The following is a 22,814-nucleotide window of genomic DNA, read 5'->3' on the forward strand; positions in this document are numbered from 1 at the left end:
CTCACCTTTTTGAAAGGCATTTTTGCTTTTGTTCCTTACCATTTATTATATGTTGTCCTTCTTTTGTGTCGGTCATATCTTAAGATTTCTTAATAAGCTATGTGATCTTAAGCAAAAAGTCTTTATATGTAATCATGTGTCTAAATAAATTATTTGATGTCTTGAGTAATCTTGATTAGTAAGTGAATACCTGTATGTTCAGTTGTCTCGTTTCTTTTTTATTTCCTCCATTTACTTCAAGAGAGCACACTGTTCTTACATTGTTTTAGTTCTGATTCCTGTGGAAAGGAAAATCATTTGTCTATGTTATAAAATTAGTTAGGAATTAATTGCAGTAATATAAAATGGCAGAACCGAATAAAGTGATGGGGATTCTAAAAGTATGCCTTTCATTTTCTTACCTTAGGAATTTAATGTAATCCCATAATCTCAAAATATTTAATTTTTCATATTCCCTTTTTTTCTCACTGTTAAAAACAACTAAAATAAAATGAAGTAAATTTGCGACTTTTAACTTATTTATTTAAAACTGTATTTATATTTATAATATATAAATATATTTAAAAGTAAATTCTATTATATAATGCTATTTAAAACCTTGTACTGAGATTTTATAAATAAGTAAATAGTATAAATATGACATGTAGCAGGGACATTCAGTGCATACATTAACAATAAAGTTTAAAAATTACTTTTCTAAGCTTTTTTAATAAGATATACACATTTAAAATCACTAAGTAAAGAAAGTCATAATCACTGGTTTTAAAAGCAATTTCTCTCAAATCTGGTTCAACAGCCAATGTAACATAAATGAGAAACATTAGTTATACTACTTTTGGCAATTTGCAAACCTTGATAAAGACTCCTATTTCAGAGAACTGAATTGTTTTAATTCTCCAAATCTCTCCCCTAGAGCTGTTTGAAATATGTGGTTCCAAACTGAGTTATAAAAAAAGCAATGTGGGTTTCTTTATCTATGATGTAAACAGTTGTGGGGAAGGGTTTGTTAATTTATAAGCTACTTAGAGAAGCAGAAGGGGTTTTTTTGTTTGTTTGTTTGCTTTGGTTTGGTTAGAAAATACCAGGGAGTTCTTTACTAACATTCCCATTATATACATTATCAAATGTATATAACAGACATTGTGTAAATTTGTTGGAACATTTTATGAGACGATTTGAACTACTCATCTGAACTGCACTGTTCATTGTAAATTTCTTGTTTCTGTCCATACACTAGCTCCACTCTAGATTGGAAGGGCTTAAAGATGAACTCTGGAGGAATAGAGGCTACGACTTAAGAGTAACTATTACTGACCAAAGGAGCTACTTTCCACTCGCAAACATTGCTTTGCGCGATGGGTTTGGCTCCTTCACATCTTGTTTCACATCTTGTTGAAGACTTTCTTGACTTCCATTTGACTTCTTTGAGCTGTTTTTGTCTTTCAACATTTTCTTCTTTCTTTTTCTTCTTTCTCCAGATTTTCTTCCATTGCTTTTAGCATTCTCTTATGTTCTTTGAGTCACTTTTTCAAATGTAGTTCCTCTCTTTATTAATTTGTCTGTTGATGTGTGTTTCTTTTCCCCGTCAAGATTGTAGAGATAGAGTTACACTTGTTTTCATTTCATGGTATGCAAATTGCTCATTTATTTTGCAGAAAGTTCATTAGTTACACTTACCTTCTTGATAAGAATTTTCAATAAGATACAGTAGAACATTTTCCATTTATACGCTGTCCCCTTCTGTAAGCCCATGGTTTCTTTTTTTAACTTCCAGGTTTACTTCTTCAGTCTCTCTCTTCTTTTTCTTTTGTTATTATTTTTCCCTCCATGTCTTACTTTCTTTAAGTCACTAATTTTTTTCTCATTTGGTCCAGAATGGTTCTTCAATAAGACTTGTAAGTAAGAGAATATAAGAATGTTTTGTTTTTTTTTTTTTTTCTGAATGACTGCCATTGTACTATACCTAAAACTACATAAACTAGCTGGGCCAAAAGAGAATAGCTAACATTTATAATTGTTTGTTTCACCTTGTATGTGAGTGCGTGCAGGCGTGTGTGTGTGTGTGTGTGTGTGTGTGTGTGTGTGTGTGTGTGTGTGTGCGCGCGCATGTATGTTTAGATTTATTTGATTTGGTTTTTGATGTTTGTTTTCTCTTATCTGTTCATGGCATTTTTATTATTGTTTCTTTAAACATTAATAGTTTGTTTTTGTTTCAGGGAAGGACAGCCATAACCTACCCTAAGTTACAACATTCCTTTCATAAACTGTTTCATATATTATTAGACTGTGTTAAGCTATAGAAAGTTCTTTGTTGTCTATATTTCCACTTGGGGCAAGCTGCTGTGGAGTGGGAGGAAGAGGTGTGGACTTGAATAAAGCTATATCTAAAACCTAAAACAGTACCATTCAGCATGGCATTGAATTATAGCCATTTGATAAACTTCAAAGAAATGTTCCACTTTAATCTAAATTTTTCAATCAGAGCATAAAGGGCCGCTAGTTGACAAATTATATACACACCTAAAACTTGTTAATTAAATTTAACTCATTTTCAATAGAAACATTTTTTCATAGCCAGGATTTTAAGAAGTTATTATAATCAGTATTACCAAAGTTGTTACCTTCAAAGGTAAATGTTACAGATAAGAACTTTTATATTACCTTTATTAACATATACATAAAAATCACTATAATAAAATAGTTTTAGTTTTACTTGGATTTCATTATTATTCTAGTAAAAACATACTAAATACCTTAAGATTGGGGATTAATATTCAAAACTGAATATGCAGTATTAAGTTTTCCATATATAGTCATTCTTCAATATCCTTACCAAGTTGATTTCAATACCTCCTTAAATACCAAAATCCCAAATATTTTAATTTCATGTAATAAAATGATATACAGTACTTAACAGCCTAAGTGCATCTACTCACATACTTTTCTTTATATTGTATCCAGCTTAGTAGGCAAGTGCTCTACCATTGATCCACATCTGCAACCCTTATTTCATTTTATAACTTAATGCAATGTGAATGCTATGTAAATAATTGATATATTGTATTCCATAAGGAATAATGACAAAGAAATAAAGATCACATGTGTAGTACAACTACAGGTGATAGTGCTGGTGTTTTGTATTATTGGTCTTCTCCTTCTCCTCCTCCTTTTATTTTTTTCCTCTTCTTTTCTGATCCACAGTGTGTTGAATCTACAGATATGAAACCCACAAATATAGAGGGCCACCTGGACTGATCTCAAATACACATAAATTGGTTTGGGTATTACCTTTGTCCAATTTATAATATTGTACCTGAAATATTTTCTGGAACTCAATCTTTTTTAAGTAAAAATGAATTAGATATATCTGGAAAATGTAAATAGACTTTTACTAACATGTTGTGATAGCCAAGATAAATAAAACCTTTTCTCCTAGACCTCAGGAGCTTGCCCATTAAGCATACTTATCTGGCAGTCTGTGTTATAAGCCCCAAATTACTGAGTTTGTGCTCTTTCTGCAGGTCCAGTCCAGGTGCAGCAGCAAGGAGAACATTCTAAGAGCCAGTAAGTAGTCATCCTTTCAGGTAGGCTTCCAGACTCTGTAAGTTGTGGCTCATCCGAACATAGAGCTGAAGAATGGCATTTTGAAATAATAATAATAATAATAATAATAATAATAATAATAATAATAATAATAATAATGTGAACAATGATGAGAGTTTTTATCAAGAATATATACTTTATAAAATCCACTACCTAAAAAGTTTCTTAATATCAATATAAATAAATATTTTTCTGATTCTAATTTTTTTGCAAGCTGAATGGAAATTGATACATTCAAATTAAGGTCAACGTGAGCTCCTCTGTGACACTAAGGTGAGGAGCTTGCTCTTGTAATAGTCTCATTCCAGCACTCTGGGAGGCAGAAGCAAGCGAATCTCTGTGAGTTAAAGACCAACCTGGTTCTACAAAGTGAGTCTAGGAAAGCTAAGGCTACACAGAGAAATCCTGTCTTGAAAAAATGTATATAAAGTCTCATTGCCAAAAATAACTTAAAAGCAGATCACATTAAAATAACTCTAATATAAATCCACGAAAGCAGAAGATAGGGTAGAGAGAGACGGAGACACAAAACAGCAAGCTGAGCATGCATGCTTATTGTCCTAACACTTCAGGATAAGGCAGGAAGATCTCATTTTGGCCAGTCTGTGCTACATCATAAGTCCATGTCTCAAAAAGGGACTGGAGATGGTGGGTCAGGTAATAAACAATAATTTTGTAAATATGACTTCCAAAAGATTTTTACCTTCATAGGCAAAATATTATAGAACATTGTTCCCTTGTCCAGGATTGAAAAATCCTTAATGCTCCCTTTGGTTTAATCACTACAAATATTAACCTGAAAGTCATTGAACTTTGTATATTCATTTTCTTGTTTTATAAAAATGAAACTATGAGGCCACACAGTGGGTGATGCATGCCTTTAATAGCAGCGTGCAGAAGGCAGAATCAGGTGGATCTCTGTGAGAGTTCAGGACAGCCTGATCTACAGAGTGAGTTCCAGGACAGCCAAGGCTACACAGAGAAACTCTGTCTCAAAAAGAAAGAAAGGAAGGGAGGGAGGACAGAAAAAAACTATGAATATAGTTTTTTATACTACTATCTTTAAAGTGAAATTATATTATATTCAAAGAGTTCCCATTAAAGCTTTGGGATCCTCCAGAGAAAAATGCTGAGTAGATGCTTAGTTGTTGTATTATTTTTATGTCTCTTAATAACTTAAGGACATCACCCAGTCTTCTTCCTAATGGTTTTCAGTAGATGCACAGGTAGACCAGAGTGAAATGGGTCTACTAAATACCCATGCTAATGGGAATTTTAGTGAATAAGATGGTTTATACTCCAGTAGAACATGAGTATTATTTAATAATTAAAGCATACTTGGAAGGCTGAAGAGACAGCTCAGTGGGCTAGAGGACTTGCTGTGTAATCCCAAAGATCTAAGTTCAGATACCCAACAACCATATTAAAGGGCGGGGGGGTGGGGGGTGGGCGGGTGTGAATCATAGCCATGTGAACAGCTATAGCCAAGCATCATGGAGAATGGAGTCTAGAGGACTGTCTAAACTTGGCCAAGCACTGAACCAGGCTAGCCAAAAGAGGGATGAGGGGTGAAGACTGAGGGCAAGTCCTAGGTTCAAGGAGAGAACCTGTCTCAAGGAAATGAGGTAGAGTGTTAAAGCAAGACACGACTATCACTGGCTTCTTCGCACACAAATGGATGTACACACCACCACACACATATACCACCCCACATAAACAAAGCTCTAATTGTTCACCAGTAATCATAATACCGGCGAAAGAAGTAAAACCAGTGAAAGTTAAAAATCAACCTAGGGTTTAGAATTTGAAACTTATAATTCTATAGGAGCATATTTGAAAACTTCAAATAAATGAATATTAAACATTTACTATTTCCGTGTTATGAATCTGTTGACTTTGCTCAAAGCCCTTGAGTATATGTTTGATTGTGATCTTTAGAGACTATTATAAAAATAAATAAATAAATTCAGTGCTGGGTTTTAGCCCAGTGTTAGAATGCTTCTCTAGTGTAGATAAGGCCGTAGGTTCAATCTATAGCAATGAAAAATGAGTTAATAAATTTAAACAAGCATGTGTAGCTTTCATATCTTAACAACTTTATATAGTATGTGACTCTGGGAGAATTTTTGAAGTAATGCAATATAAAGTCTTATAAACATTCTTCAACTGAGGGACATTTAGGCTGTTTTCAGGTTCTGAGAATATAGGCGATGGGGAAATAGAAGCATCCAGAGGGTCCTAGAAACCTACAGAAGAACATCGTGATGGGTGGATCGGTGCCCGGGTGGGTCTGCTCAAACAATTGCACTAACCAAGGACAATATAAGTAGTAAACATTGAACCCCCTACTCTGATCTACCCAATGGACAGGACATTCTCCACAGTTGTGTAGAGAGCAGGGACTGACTCAGACATGAACTCTGGTACTCCATATTTGATCACCTCCCCTTGGTGGGGAGGCCTGATGGCACTCAAAGAAAGAATAAGCAGGCTACCAATATGAGACTTGATAGCCTATGACCATATAGTGGGGGAGGAGATCCCCTTCGGTCTTAGACCTAGGGGAGGGGAATAGGGTGAGAACAGGAAGATACAAGTGATGGGATAACAATTGAGTTGTAATCTGAAAAAATTAATAAAATTAAAATTAAGAAAAAGTCTTATAAACATTAATGCCTAAGTTTGAGAAACTTATTGGTCAGGCATGATAATTGGATGCTCACTAAAATAAAGTAAAATAGATAAATTAACTTAGAAATTGCATTTTATGATGAAAAGTGCATAATTTCTGTGTATTTTTAGTTCTGAAATTATAGGTCACTGGGAATAATTACTATGATTAGAAACTAAAAAATAGTTGTTTTTTAGGACAAATTCTCTGAACTTTATGTCCCATCTACCACAGACTCTAGTGTTACATTTCAGTGATTATCTTACTGTATTAATGGTTTATAATCAGTTTGGATAGGCATCATGGTAGCCCAAATATTCTTTATTATTTTCTTTGGGTAAAATGGTCATATAGATGGCCCTTGTGGCTCTTTAGGTCCATATGAAAACCAACTAATATCATAACTTTATAGTTCTGTAAATTTATGTTCTTTCATCTTAATACCATGCTAATAACTCTTGTTGGTAACCATGCCCTCAACCAAAGCTTATCTTTTCATTATGAGGTAGAGGTGTGTGTGTGTGTGTGTGTGTGTGTGTGTGTGTGTGTGTGTGTGTGTGTGTGTATGTGCGTGCACGCATGCACATGTCCATGTGTGTGTCCATGTCTGTGTATGAACATAAATGCCCATGGCACTAGTGTAGATGTCAGAAGACTACTCATGGGACTCAGTTCTCTTGTTTTATATGTCAGTCTCAAGGATCAAACTCAAGTCATCAGTCTTATCAATAAGTATCTTTACCAACCGAACCATGTGGTGGCCTGTTTCTCTCAACTAACTACAATATTCTTTTTTTTATTTCGACTGTTCTTATCTCCCTATTTTTCTTATTTACCACACAGTACAAAACTGTAATTCTATAGAAGCTATTAATGGTTACTCATTCTCTCAATATTAAATACTACCTCTATTCATTTACATCTTTCTCCATGCATAAACAACCTAACATTTGTGTATAAACCATTGACCATTTGTTGTGATTATGTGACATCTCTGAGTTTTATTTAGTCATGGTGACTTCTTGTATACCCCTCCGCCCCCCCAAAACATTAATCAAGAAAATGCCCTATAGACTTGCCTACAACCCAATCTAATGTCATTTTCTCAATTTTCCCAGACGACATAATCCTGCTTCTAGCCCTTAACTGTGTTTCCTGATCCACCATGATATACCAACCAATGCTGCAAGCTCCCATTGCTGTGGATGGCTCCACAGCCACTATGCCTTTCCTACCATGATAGACTATAGTTTCTTAAACAATGAGCCAGCATAAAACTTTCTTCCTTCAAGTTGCTTCTTTTAGACATTTTATGACAGTGATACAGAAACTTTGTACCCCTTCAGTACAGTAGAAATGTTTGAGGCAGTTCGTTTATAAGTATCTGAGCTGGAGTGCTCCGCACCCACTTAAAAAAAACCTGCCCAGAGCCACCAATTTTGGGGAAGGAAGAGACAGATGGATCCAAGGTGATAGCTTGTTATTAGCCAGCCTAGATTAGACAAAACAGGGAGCTTCTAGTTCAGTGAATAGACCCTGTCTAAAGAATAATTCAAGGAACAATAGGAAAAAAGAGAGCTAAAGTCCTCTTACAGGATCACATGTGTGTGCCTGTACACACAACACTACACACCCATATGTATTCACCATACTTGTGGCATACAAACACACTAAAGTTAAAAAGAGAGGACCAAAAAAAAAAAAAAAAAAAAAAAAACCCAGATAACTATAAGGCTCACTGTTAGAGTTATCCCATCTTTAACCCACAACAAAGGCTACCCAAATGTGGTAGCAGAGTAGAGTCATTGGGAAGCACAGCGCCTTCAGTCCTGATCAAGGGCTCATGAGGAATAGAGGTGCTGTTTGTCTCAGTAAACAACGGCAGAAGAATGCCCAGTAATGCAATTTTATTTGAGGTATTTCTTCATAGCAATTGAAAAAGAAAACTTCCAATACATTAGGTTTTGGGAATTTCATTTTTTTCCTCAGGTATATCTCTCAAGGAAATTTGTGCATATCTAAAAGTTTCGTATGTGGACAATTATAATTCTCTATTATTCTTGGTAAACCTTTGCAGTTTGAATCCCAGGATACACAGATTTCAGTTACAGCATATGTATTTTTAAGAACTAGGAGTCTTTTCTTTCCAGCAATATTTCTAGAAATAGTTGATCTTAGTGTTACTTATGTACATAATCCATCAGCCAATCTGATGGCTGGGCCATCAAATTGCAGTTCCTTTGTGGGAAGATTTCTAGAGCTTTCTCGTGTTGCCTTTCTTTCACATACCAGACAAAATAAAAACAAGAAATAAAATAGTACGTGGTGGCATCTGTCTGTAACACCAGCTTTCATGAAGCCAAAGCAGGGCAATCTCAAGTTTGAGACCATCCTGGGCCTTGTGAGATCCCGTCTCAGAAGATGGGGACCTGGAGCTAGGTTGAAGAATAATCTAGGGCAAAGTTTATTCAGAGAACACCAATCTAAAACGAAACCTGAGTGGAAAATCTTGGTTTCTAGAACCAAGCTTGAGAAAGACTTGAGATCATAATGTCATGGTTTAGTAATCGTGGACATAACGAGAGAAATGTTCATATAGAAGCAGGCTTTTTTTTTCTTTTCTTTCTTCCTTCTTTTCTTTCTTCCTTCATTTCTTTTTTTAAATTTAATTTTTCCACCATTTTTCATTTATTAATTCATTCATATTACATCTCAATAGTTATCCCATGCCTTCTCTCCTCCCATTCCTCCCTCCCCCTCCCCCACTTTCACCCTATTCCCTCCCCTGAGACTGCCTGTCTATCTGTCCTTCTGCTGTTAGTTATGCCATTCTGCTCTGTAGAATAAGATTTTCATGTAAGCAAAATTTAAAAGCCAAAGCAGACGTCAGCTTGAGCAAGGAGCTTGTGCTGACTCTGGAAAGTCATACAGGAATCTCCAAGAGTAGAGTGTGTTTAAGTTTTGGCTATTGGGTTATTTTAGTTTTGTTTGTGGGGATTTGGGGGAGTAGTGTAAGTTTGGTTTGGGTTTGTGGGTTTTTTGGTATATAAGCTTATTTTGGTACTGTCTTTAATATCACTAACCATGAGCATCCGTGAAGGCCTATGGTAACAAAAACCGAACCAACTCAATGAAGAAAAGCAGCTGTCGATGCAAGTCTGGAATTACAAGGGTCTCAGTCTCTCTCATTCTCTCTCTCTCTCTCTCTCTCTCTCTCTCTCTCTCTCTCTCTCTCTCTCTCTCTCTCTCTGACACACACACACACACACACACACACACACACACACACACACACACTTAAACTTTTTGAGGTCAAAAGTGAAATGTCATATTCTGTTGCAAGAATCACATCTTTAAAAAATGTTTCAAATGAACCTCATTTAGCTGCTCAAGTCTGCACACAGCCAGGAAGCCCTGTCCTTTCCTTTGATCTTTTTTCCCCCTTCATTTATTTGAGACAAGACTGCACTCACTAAGTAATCCAAGCTGGCCTGCAATCTGTGACCCTCATGCCTCAGCCTGCCAAGTGCTGTGATTACAGATATGTGCTATCACACCCTGATTAGTAACAGCTGACCCTAAAGGATCAGTAAAAGCTGATCGTTTGCTTTTAATATAAGTTTTATATAATATAAAATTTTTTGAAGTGATTCAGCAATAATTTGTAAACAACAATATTACTCAGTAGTCATTGCTTTCTAATTTAAAAATGTTTTCATCACCCAGAAGGATTACTAATAATCTTTACGGTTTTTCTCTTCATTATTCTCCTGTCATCAGCCCCTGGAAGCACCTAATGCTTTGTATCCCTAGGAATTTCAGTCATTTCTAGTCCAAATAGTTTGTATATAGAAATCATGTTCGTGGTGTTTTCTTTTTTTGTTTGTTTGTTTTTGTTTTTGTTTTTGTTGTTTTGAGACAGGGTTTCTCTGTGTACCCTAGGCTGGCCACGAACTCAGAGCAAGCCGCCTGCCTTTGCCTCCCGAGTGCTGGGATTAAACGCATGCGCCCCCATGCCCAGCTGTTCATCGTGTTTTCTATCTGGATTCTTGTTTTATTATCACATTAATTATCTATAATAATATATTTCATTAGGACATCTTTATATGTATACATAACTTAGTTATATTTACCCCCATTACACTCCTTTGTCCCTTGCACTCTCACTGATTATGGATAAGGGGTTATTCACAGGAGTATGGGCAACTTACAGGGGCTACACCACTAAAGAAAATGACTCTTCCTCCCCAGAAACCATTAGCTGCCCATAGATGTTCAGAGGGATATAGGGCTTTGTAAGCCCTCAATCCCCACAGAGTGTTGATATGGCCAATCTGTGCATGTCTTGTATAAATAATCATACCTGCTGTGGGTTCATGAGTACAATGGCCATATCATGTCCAGAAGATAGTGTTCTACTGTACTCTATACATTCTTCCAGCCTTTATAATCTTTATAATTTGTATTTCAAAAATATTTTTTTGTTCTTTGAAGGAGTTCCACTTAGACCTAAGCATTCAACAGTAGCTTATTCTTGCCACACGACCAGCTCAGAGTCTACAAAAGGAAGCCTCTCTGATTAAAGCTGACTACAGCACTAATCTTTGGATAAACATAAATATTTAGAAGACAATCTGATAGACACAACATGTCCACTTTGCAAAATGACAGTAGTCTTTTCCCCACTAAGACTTAGGACCTCAAAGCCACAGGCTTTTAACCAGGTCTACAGTTCTCATGAATTCTTGCTTCTATGGAGCAAGCCACATACCTGATCAGAAACTTTGCCTCCTTAACCATCATGCCACTATAGCACAAGTGGGAATATTTTGCTTTCCACATTAGCAGTAGTATGAAGGCTGCAAACTGAATAAGATTGTTGATCACTTTTCTCTCCCAAGTAACCTGTATAGCATCTTCAGGAACTTTGAAAGACAGTAAGCAGAAACAAAGATCAATTGTAACCTGAATTCATCGTGTCCTATAATCAAATCTGGTGGTATCTTCATCAATAAGATCTTACCATCAAGTTCTAGAGAGTAATTAAGAGCAGTAGCAATAACCTGTGTTGTTTTTCTCCTCAAGGACTTCTTGATCAACGACTCACTAAGGTGGTAGTCCAACCCTAGCACTGAGATTTTTATTTAATTACCTATGGCTTTTGTGGGCAGTAAGCACACACAGATGATACTTCTGTTTAAATTAAATTTTATTGGTTTTTTGTTTTTGTTTTTGTTGTTGTTGCTGTGCTGCTGCTGCTGCTGCTGCTGTTAGTTTGCACGATGTCAGATCTCTTTATAGCATTATCATACATTCTTAGTTATGGGTGACCCTCCCCACACCTGCTCTTCTCTCCCTTCTCCATACCCGTCGCCATGCCTCCATCCTCATTTAAAATTTTCCTTCCCTAGTATTCTCCTATTCACTTTAACATTACCTGTATGTTCTACTGTCCTTAACCCTTCAAAAGACTTTTTCCTCTCTCACAGGCCCTTTTCCTGCTTTCCTGTCTTCTACAACTCATACTTACATATAAATATACAATAAAAAAAATTGGGAGCTAGAATCTACATATGAAAGTGAACATGTTTTTTTTTTTTTTCCTTCTGAGTCAAGTCTGAACTTTTTAACTTATTTTCATCCAGCCTAAGGAAGCATCAATTTCTGCTGATGGCAACAGGAAATTATAAAAAAAAATTTTTTTGTATCAGAAGCTGCAAAAAGCAGCTTTTTCTTATCAACAGGGGGGTCCTCTCCCTAACTCCATTGTGTAAATCAGGCTAACTCAGATTTGTCTGTCTTTGCCTCTTCTGTGTTGGGATTAAGAATGTGTGCCACCATCACACTGATCAAATATTTTATCTCAAATCCAGTCAAAATCTTCAAAAAAAATCACATATTATAGTAATGTCAAACAACAAAAATATCTACTCTATTTCCCTCTATTAGGGAAAAAGAAAAACTTTCAAGCAAAAATTCAAGAAAAAAAAAACAAGAAAATTTTAAGTTTTGGGCCATTTGTGCCATATCATGTTGTAATATTGAAGCCTTGCTTATCATTTCTTAGAATTTATTTGTTGCTAAAACAGCGGTGGACCTTTTCCAGAAATAGCCTACGAGCACCTTGTAGCTTAAGAGCTTTGAGCTCCAGCTGTTATCAAATTCCTATTCTCTATTAGAAAGAGCTCCATGCCTACATCTATTCTATTTTATTTTACTTTATTTTATTTTGCCTATAACTTAGTATTCCATCCCTTTGATTTCTTCCTGAACTTTTGTAGAGAGGGCATAGAAAACTGTGCTCACCACTAAACATATTGCAACCAAGTCCATGGCAATAACAGCCAAAACAAAGCCAGAAAAGGTCCAAGTGCTGTCTATCATGGGACTTTCCATTTTAGGTGCAGTTCTAGGCCTAGCTCTGTCTAGAAAGCTGCCTGCTTGCTTCCCAGTTCCACCTCTCCCTCCCACCTTGTGGGCAGCAGCAAGGAGCAGCACTGGTCAAATGCGTTCGTCTTTGGTTCACCACTCTTTGGCTAAGAAATTGTCTTTCATCTAGGATTTCTCAGGCTATAAACTTGGAATCAATCTCCACATTGGGCACCACTATGTGACATGATTATTAATATTTAATGTTGATTTATAATTTTAGTATAATCATCAGTTACTCCTTCACCAGCTATATACCCTAATAACCACACAGAGAGACTGGGATATATTTACATGGCCCAGAGCACAATACTGAACAATAATTACTCCATCCTAAACGTCCAAGATAGTATAGCTTCCTCCCATTCAGATTTCCCACATTATACTTGCTTTTTTACCCATCTTCTAGGTCTGGTTCATTTATCCTGTTGTTTCCCAGTCTTCTCCACATGGATCCTTCCTGGCTTTCTGGCTCTTTCTCTTCCACTCACTGGACCAAGACATGCCACCCTATTCTTGTGTTGTTCAACATTAGCTAGTTGGCTTTTATTGGCAATACAGAGATACTTAAAATAAACATCACATTACAATTTCCAGATTAAAACCAAAGATGGGGTAGAAAAATCAGCATTTGAATGAACAAGGATAACGTTTACACAATCCAAAAAACATTATGCCAACACACAGCCTTTCATATCATCAGCTGAGGCCTGCATCAGCAAAAATTGCTAAAGTGTTCCCCCAAGCAAGCTGTGGATGTCTACAGCAATGAGGAAAGTTGTTGGAATTAGTGATTTTAGATAAAGACTACTGATTCATCCTGGTCTCATTTCTCCCATAGGGGATGCCACAGCCTGGCTGAGGAGTTCCTTCTTAGTGCCAAGGCAGGCTCATGGGAATGTTCATAGTATCAATGACTGATCCACAGTGGCCATGAAGTAACTTTAAAGCCACGCTCTAGAGCATTAGTATACATTGAAAGATCTCAGCTTTTGAATATAGGCTCAAGACAGCACCAGTGTCCAGGGCACAGGAGATACATTTGTAGTGTAGTGGGGAATGACGATGCTTTGGGGGCCCCTGGGAGTTGTGGGATACAACATAGGTACACAGAGAACTATAGAGCTCTTGAGCATCTGTACTTCTGCTGCAGCGGTGGCTCTACTGCCCTAGGCACTGTTGCTCAAGGAAAACCTTCAGAGCACCACATGCATAGGATTGGAGGAGGAAGGATTTTACACACCTGAATCGGCACAAATGTCTCTGCCTTGAAGGAGCAGCTCTCTTATCCCAGGTCTTCCATAGCAGCAGAGGTGTGGAAACCTATCAGGATCTTCTCCAGAGCAGGCCATTGGGAAACGTGACACCAACTGTGTGGCTGATACCCATAACTCTCACTCTTCTTTGTTCTTAGCTGTCTTCAGATGTCTCAAGTATGCAAATGGCACAGCAATCCTTCCTGTGAAGTGATTTGCCTTCTGATGCCACTGTTTGGCTATGGGTTGTTAAATATTGGGCCTTCCTAGAACAATTTATGTTCATGAGTAACTGTCTAGGTGTTTTGTTGTGGGTAGTCATTTTGCTTTAATGATTCTTCTACAAAGTTTATGAAATGAATAATAAAATTATTTGCAACTTTTATCTTAACTAAGAGCTTCTTTTATTAATAGTTATATTGCTGTGCCAATATGAAATATTCAGGCAAGAATATCCTTAGACTGTAATTTATCTACTAACAAATTTGATGAAAAGATGTGATCCTTCATTCAACTAGATATAAAGTTCAGTGCTAATTGATGGAAATTCCTGTCTGTGATTCTTTTTATTTTAATATATTTTATTAATTTATTCATATTACATCTCAATTGTTATTCCATCCCTTGCATCCTCGCATTCCTACCTCCCTCCCATTTTCCCCTTATTCCCCTCCCCTATTTCTGTGACTGAGGGAGACCTCCTCCCCCTGTATATGCTCATAGGATATCAAGTCTCTTCTTGGCAGCCTGCTATCCTTCCTCTGAGTGTCGCCAGGCCTTCCCATCCAGGTGACATGGCCAGATATGGGGCACCAGAGTTCATGTGAAAGTCAGTCCCCACTCTACACTCAACTGTGGAGAATGTCCTGTCCATTGGCTAGATCTGGGTAAGGGTTCAAAATGTACTGCACGTATTGTCCGTGGCTGGTGCCATAGTTTGAGCAGGACCCCTGGGCCCAGATCTGCCCATCCTAATGTTCTTCTGGTAGGTTTCTAGAACCCTCTGGATCCTTCTATTTCCCCATTCTCCTAGAAATGATCATAATGAGTGAGTTAACCCAGAAGCAGAAAGTCTCAAATGGTATATACTCACTTATATCTGAACATTAGCCCAAGGGACATGTCCCATGAAAGTCTTCACTTACCTGGAAAGTGGGACAGAGGGGAGGACATCCTATTGAGACTCTAGGTGAGAGAAGCATGGGAGAATGAAGCTTTGAGTTTTTAGATATACAAGCTCCTACCTGACTTTCTCTTTTTAGTGAATTCACAGATTACTGCTTCACTTGAAAAAATCAGAGAAGTGTTAAGGAACAGTAGGACTCAACATTGCCCTACTCTTAAAGGATCTGTTTTTCTGCCAAATTGCATTGCCAGCTATCAAAGATAAAACATTTGTCTCTGATTTATAATACGATTGTTTTAAGAGGATCTGACTGCATGACCCAGTCTGACCTTGACCTCTTGGTCCTCCTGCGTCAGCCCATAATTGCTTAGATATATCTGAGGTAAATATTCGTTTTAAGATGTTACTAAAGGGCTAGAGAATTGGCTAAGAACATTGTTGTTCTTGCAGAGAATCTGGGTTAAAATTGTGGCTCACAATTTTCTGTAACACAGTCTCAAGGGATCAGATACTGTCTTCTGACCTCGGCAGGCACTAGGCAAGCACATGGTAAACATACTCATATGGAGGCAAAACACTCATACTCATTAATATAATTTTAAAAAAGAAAATTCTTCCTAAAGCTATTAAAAAAGTGTTTTAGAGCAGTGCTTCTCAACCTTCCTAAAGTTGTGACCCTTTTATGCAATTCCTTATGATGTGGTGACCCCAGACCAAAAAATTACTTTTGTTGCCACTTCATAACTAATTTTACTACTGTTAAGAATCATAATGTAGGGCTGGAGAGATGACTCAGAGGGTAAAAGCACCGCCTGCTCTCTCAGAACCTGAGTTCAATTCCCAGCAACCACATGGTGGTTCACAACCATCAATAATGAGATCTTCTGGCCTGCAGGTATAAAGCACTTATATACTTGAAATAAAAAACAAATTTTAAAAAAAGGATCACAGTGTAACTATTGAATAAGCATGATCTCTGATATGCAACCACTGTGAAAGGGCTATTTGACCCCCAAACTAGTCATTACCCATAGGTTGAGAACCACTGTTTTAGAGTATACAGTCATCTCCTTATATACAAGGAATAAGTTCCAGAACCCTCTACAGATATAAAATTTGTTGGTACTCAAGTCCCTTATATAAAATAGTGCTCACATGTATATTTTGTAGTTCTGCATACTTGGTCATCTCTAGATTCCTTATTATTCCTAATACTATACAAATCCTATGTAAATAAATACTATGCTATATAGCTTAGAAAATAGGGCAAGAAGACAATCATAGCTGTGGACACCTATAATTTCAGCACTTGAAGCAGTTAAGAAAGGAGACGTGTGAGTTCAAAGCTATCCTGAGTTGTATAACAACCTCTAGGCTAGCCTAAGCAAGACCCTAGAGAGAGGCCAGGAAGGAAAGACGATCTTTAGTCTTTACATTCTTAGTATAGAAGCATTTTTTTAATCAACGCTTCTGCTCTGGATTTGATTGGACTTCCACATGCCTATTTGTGGATATAGAAAGCCAACTAAAGTCATTAGCTATGTCTCTTGATTTTCACTCATATGTAGCTTTTTGTGCTTGATACATAAATGTTTCCTGGTTTTATTCTGGCTAACTGAACTTAATCATATTTAGGTTCCATCCCAGTGACTTTACTACCCCTGACAGTGGTTTCAGAGGATAGAATTATTAAAATATGCTAAAATTTTCTATTAATTATTTCCCTTTTTTTCACCTTCATCTATTTTTAGTGCCTGGCTATGTTATTTTTATAAACTTGTGTTTATGTCTCAATTTCTCCCTTAACCCAGCTATCACACAAATAATTGAGATTCTTTTGTATTTGTTTAATAATGAGCTTCACAACACAATAACTGAGCAGTTACTACTCTATTCTTAGCCCTCTAAACTAATCTAGTTTCATCCCAGCATACATCCCACTTGCATTTTGTAGCTTTCCCTGCTCCATCTCCTTCTTCTGATCTCACTTGGACCTCCCCCATGGCTGGATCTCTCACTTCCTCCTCAAACTCCTCCTCCAGTGGCTGGCAGGAAGTCCAGCCCTATTCTCCCCCCTGTTTGGAGATTGGCTGTAAACTGCTTTATTGGCATATCGGGGGACAATTGACGAGCAGTGTTTACACAACTTTGAGACAGGAGATTATCAGAACAAGGCTTCAAACCAGTATGGGGAGTACAGGTATCGACATTTGAATTACATAGTAATTTTATGCCTACACACCTGTAATTGTCATGGTTTTATTTTTTCAGCATTTCTTTGTTACTGAATTGAAATACCCTTAGGAAACCTCTTCTACCATTCAGGTTGTTGAATACTGACCTATGTAATAGACCCAGGACATTAGATACCCTTAGCATTTAAAATATTACAAGTCACACGCTTTACTCTCCTTTAAAGAAGGAATTTTAAAATCCCAGAGAAAGACACCAACCACCAAGCCAAAAACCTGAATCTGCTCCCCAGGACCCACATGGAGGAGGAAGAAAAAATTTATTCCTACAAGTTGTCCTGTAATCTGCAAACATGAGCAATGCCACAATTTTGTTTGCACTCCCACAAAATTAACGGCAATTTAAATAAACACTATTTCAATGAAAATCCTTCAACTGGCATGGGTAACAACTGTAGTTTTTAGAATCTTTTAATCCTACGTAAATTTGTCTCATGATCTGTTTTAAGAAAGTAATTGTGAGCTAGAGAAATAGCTCAGCAATTAAGAGCTCCTACTGCTTTTGCATAGGACCTGAGTTCAGTTCCCAGCACCCACATTAATCAGCTCAAAACCCAGGAGAGGGGGGGTTGGAAGTGGGGCGGGGAGAAAGGTGTACACAATCAAAAAATTATTTTAAAGGAAAATAGCTACAAGAAAGACTGTTATTAGGGTTTTAGAGCCTGAATGCAGGCCAGGGTAGGGAATCTTTTAAACTACTGCCTCCTTAAAACAATTGTATACCTTGGCATTTCTTTCTCCTAATACTCGTTTAAATTTTTGAATTTTTTTCCCTCTAGTTCTTTGAAGGTTTCCCTTTTATGGAGTAATGGGTGCATTCATTCAAATAGTCAGTTCTCTGTTAAACTAGTTCTCTCTGCATTCTGCATAGCAAGGTCATGCCTCACAAAGCTACAAATACACCAAATCTATTCTCCCAACCCACATCTTTTCTCTAAAATTCATATTTGTATTTCTAACTACCTATTCTAGATCTCTTCTTGGGCATTCTGCAATTAGCTCACTTTTGACATGACAGAAACAAAATTCATAATCTCAGCATGCCTTTCTATTACCACAAGATGTTCATCCACCTACATATCCAAACCAAAATTATTTATGATTTTTTTAATCCCTCTTCCCCACAGACACCATTTTTATCTTTTCTATAGTACAGATACCTGCCATACTCCTTTAGTGACTTTGCTGTTAGTTCAAAGGCCTACATTTCAAATTACATAGTCAGTCTCTGGTTATCTCTCCACTCCTTGATTTAGTCACTAGACATAAAAAACTTTTGATTTTCAAATGGTTTCTCTTTGCTAAATTGTTTATCTCCCATCTCTTCTAAAACTCAGATACTTCCTACTTATCCTACATTTTTTCTGGAAGACTTTCTGTCACATTCTAAACATAAGGAAACTGTTCCTTCTTTGTTTTTCTGCAGTACCCTACATTTTCCCTACTTTAGTGCATCCCTGGTGGCAGATAGTACTACAGCGACTGTTTCTCAATCAATGATTTGGACACATGACTAAGGAAATTGATAGAAGAAAGAACTTTGGTGGTCAGAGCAGATAAGGGTCAAGAGAATATTTAGTTTAAAAAAATGGGATAGAAGCAACAAAAGAAAAACTAAACAATGCAAAGTCAATCTGTTTGTTAATAAACACTGCTTTTCTTAACTACACTTTATGTTTCAGTTTTGGCCATTTCCACTCACCTACCCTTAACTAAATAGGTTTTCTTTTTTTTTTTTTTTTTAATTTTTTTTATTAATTTATTCTTGCTACATCTCAGTGTTTATCCCATCCCTTGTATCCTCCCATTCTTCCCTCCCTCCCCTTTTCCCATTATTCCCCTCCCCCATGACTGTTCCTGAGGGGGATTACCTCCCCCTGTATATGCTCATAGGGTATCAAGTCTCTTCTTGGCAACCTGCTGTCCTTACTCTGAGTGCCACCAGGTCTCCCCTTCCAGAGAACATGGTCAAATGTGAGGCACCAGAGTACGTGAGAAAGTCATATCCCACTCTTCACTCAACTGTGGAGAATGTTCTGACCATTGGCTAGATCTGGGTAGGGGCTTAAAGTTTACCACCTGTATTGTCCTTGGCTGGTGCCTTAGTTTGAGCGGGACCCCTGGGCCCAAATCTGCCTATCACAATGTTCTACTTGTAGGTTTCTAGGACCCTCTGGATCCTTCTACTTTGCTATTCTCCCATGCTTCTCTCATTTAGAGTCCCAGTAGGATGTCCTCCCCTCTGTCCCAGTTTCCTGGTAAGTGAAGGCTTTCGTGGGACATGCCCCTTGGGCTAGTATGCAGATATAAGTGAGTATATACCATTTGATTCTTTCTGCTTCTGGGTTAACTCACTCATTATGACCATTTCTAGCTCAATCCATTTATCCACAAATTTCAGGAATTCCTTGTTTTTAATAGCTGAGTAGTATTCCATAGTATATATGTACCAGTTTCTTTATCCATTCTTCTACTGATGGACACTTAAGCTGTTTCCAGGTTCTGGCTATTATGAATAAGGCTGCTATGAACATGGTTGAGCAAATTTTCTTGTTGTGTACTGGAGCATCTTCTGGGTATATTCCAAGGAGTGGAATAGCTGAGTCTTGAGGAAGCCCTATTCCCATTTTTCTGAGATAGCACCAGATAGATTTCCAAAGTGGCTATACTAGCTAAATAGGTTTTCTTAGGTAATATTATTGTACCTTGATAATAAAAGCATGAAGTTTTCTCTTTTTTATTATTTCCAGGGAAGAGTTCTTAAAATAATTCTTTGGACAATATGCTAGCTTCAAGTAGCTTTATTTTTATTTTTTATTTGTTTGTTTGTTGTGTTAGGGTTTCTCTATGTATCCCTGACTGTCCTGAAACTTACTCCACAGACCAGGCTGCCCTCAAACTCAGACATCAGCATGCCTCTGCCTCCCAAGTCCTAGGTGCACTGCTACCCCCTGGCTTTCTTTTTTCTTTTCTTTTGTTTTGTTTTTTTTTTTTTGTTTGTTTTTTTTTTTTTTTTCTTTTCTTTCTTTGTTTTTTAGAAAAGTATTTTAATTAATACTCTCCTACAGCATTCTAATCCCTTATGATCTTGATTGGCATTTATAGGATAAAATTGCTTGTCATCACTACCACAATTTTTCTATGTATAACTAAACATAATTAGCAACTAACTCCATAAATATTTGTTGAGTACTATTCAAGTTCCAACCTCAGTTTTCTCACCCACTCTCAAAAGTAAATCAACTTTATTAAATGAGTTTTCTTTAATATATCCTTATATACTTCATTTATCAAGTTCACAAATATGTTTACCTATTTCTAAAAACAAACATTAATACCCTCAGCAACAGAGGTCTTTAATTTAAATTTGATCATACTTGTTGTTTTCTTAAATTGCCACACTTTTAATTTTTTATGAAAAAATCACATTGCGTGTTGCTTTAAGTCAATCTTTTACTTTCTTCGTTCTTGATATTGCAGCTGGTGGGGGGGGAGGCCAATTTTACTAAATTGTAGACTATGAACTTCCATCCTCATCCCTCCAACAGAGACACTATTTTAACAGCTTTATACAGACTACAATATCTTTATGAGAACTCAGGGAAACAATTTAAGAAAATACATTATCACCCCATGTAAGTACAAAGCTGAAGACAGCCACATTGAAATGAGTAAAACTTGATCCGTTTCACTTGTCACTCTTTCTTTTCAAGCCATCATAGCTCAACATACTCAGGAGGGAATGCCTGACTCATAGTTTCTCATTACTGATCCCCAATTCAGATGGATGCCCAAAGAACTGCCTTCTATCCAACTGGGCTAACAAAGCCAGGATGACTTTGGTAGCTGGGTACAGTAAACAAGTGTGAATGGAGGAAACATAGTGTGGCACTGTAAAGAGGTGACAAACTCTTAGATTCCTTCTCAAAAGAGAAGAATGGAGACTTATTTAGTATTCTAACTTTTTGGAGGGCTTCTCAAAGCACTAGTTTCTGCCTTATTTGGCTATCTACTGACAGTAGCTGGTGAACTCTGGATTCTTAAGGGACGCTGAGGAGAACTGCACCTTATCGTAGCATCAAACAGCCTGCAGTATTGCAGGTAAACATCAGACAAAGCAATAAATTATAAGCTACAAAGAAAAAAGTACAAGTTTTTTTAACTGAAAAATTGCATGCAAAGACCCAGAAGAGTCACATCTCCCCACCAAAAGGTTGAGTTTTTTGTTTTTGTTTTCCCATGTTTCTCTGTGCAACAGCCCTAGCTGGCCTTCCTAGAACTCACTCTGTAGAACAAGCTGACTTTGAACTCACAGATTAGCCTGCCTCTGCCTCCTGAGCACTGGGACCAAAGGCATGCACCACCATACTCTGCCCAAAAAAAGGGTTTTAAGAGCCTACCTCCCCAAAATCTCTGGCCTGGCCCTTCCTACAAAGCCAGTCTGTAAACAATGGGATCTGTGACTGTTTTCTCAAATGCATAAAACTCGAGGTAGGGGAGTAGGGGAACAAAGGACATGCCACCAAGCAATATGGAAACATGACTCAATCACAGGATAAAATAAATCAGAAACTAACTAAAAATATGATTATGTGACAAAGACCCCAAAATAATCACCTTTTAAAATCTTGATGATCTAAAAGAGAAAAGATAATGATTTGAATTTTTTTTTTAAGTACAGAAACAAAATTAGAATACCAATAGAGATTTAAACCATACAAAACAAGTTTTAGAGCAGAAGAATATAGTAACTGAATTTTTTTCTAGAAGCTCAGCAGCAGATTCGACCAAGCAAATGAACACAACACAAAGATATAGGTTATTTGAAATTCTGGAGTTAGGAAAACCAAAAGTGAAGAAATTCAAAGAACTTTATTCTATATTATTAATCTAAATATGCATGTGGGAAGAAAAAGAGGAGGAAAGAAAAGAGAAAAAATAGAAACAAACCAAAAAGAAGGGAGGGAAGAAAGAGAGAAAAATTTTTGAATAAGTATTGACAATACATAAGAAAGAAATGTACATTTAAGTACATTAAGCTCAAACCCAAACCCTTCTAGTTAATGAAGTTAATGTGGCCAGATTCTTTAGCTCTAGTGTAATTTTCTTTGTTGTGTAAATGAATAAGCTTAGAAATGTTTCTAGTAAGCACTTATATGTCTAATAATAGCTGATTTAAAACATTAACATTATAGAAAGTTTAATTATGAACAATTAAAATTCTTCTTTTACATTTTTCATGTCACAAAAACAAGATTTTAAAGTAAGAGCAATGACGGTGGCTCAGCTGCCGTATACAGATGTAACCAACACAACACTGTCAGCCAGCAAGGCAAACTTAAGGTGTGCTTCCTCCTCTAAGGATGTTCTAGGAAGTTCACTGTGTAGGAAACAGGATGACCCGTGCTTGCAAAAAATCTGTACCCACAGACTTCAGCACAGTTTCAGTTGGTTTCCACTTCCATCATTAAAAGCTA

General features: G+C 36.9%; 1 protein-coding gene across 23 annotated transcripts in view; it reads left to right on the plus strand.

The window, feature by feature from the left end:
- Gphn (gephyrin) overlaps positions 1 to 22,814 on the plus strand; it is a 433,952-nt gene that overhangs the window by 270,461 nt on the left and 140,677 nt on the right. For 13 of the 23 annotated variants that reach the window (XM_051148057.1, XM_051147978.1, XM_051148006.1 and 10 more), the window contains 2 exons: positions 1,238 to 1,300; positions 3,522 to 3,564. In XM_051148057.1, coding sequence (XP_051004014.1) covers positions 1,238 to 1,300; positions 3,522 to 3,564 — 106 coding nt within the window. The remainder of the gene's footprint in view (positions 1 to 1,237; positions 1,301 to 3,521; positions 3,565 to 22,814) is intronic. The other 10 variants (XM_051148041.1, XM_051148134.1, XM_051148048.1 and 7 more) reach the window with 1 other exon arrangement.

This window comes from Acomys russatus, chromosome 1, assembly GCF_903995435.1.
Source record: "Acomys russatus chromosome 1, mAcoRus1.1, whole genome shotgun sequence".
NCBI classification, from domain to species: Eukaryota; Metazoa; Chordata; class Mammalia; order Rodentia; family Muridae; genus Acomys; species Acomys russatus.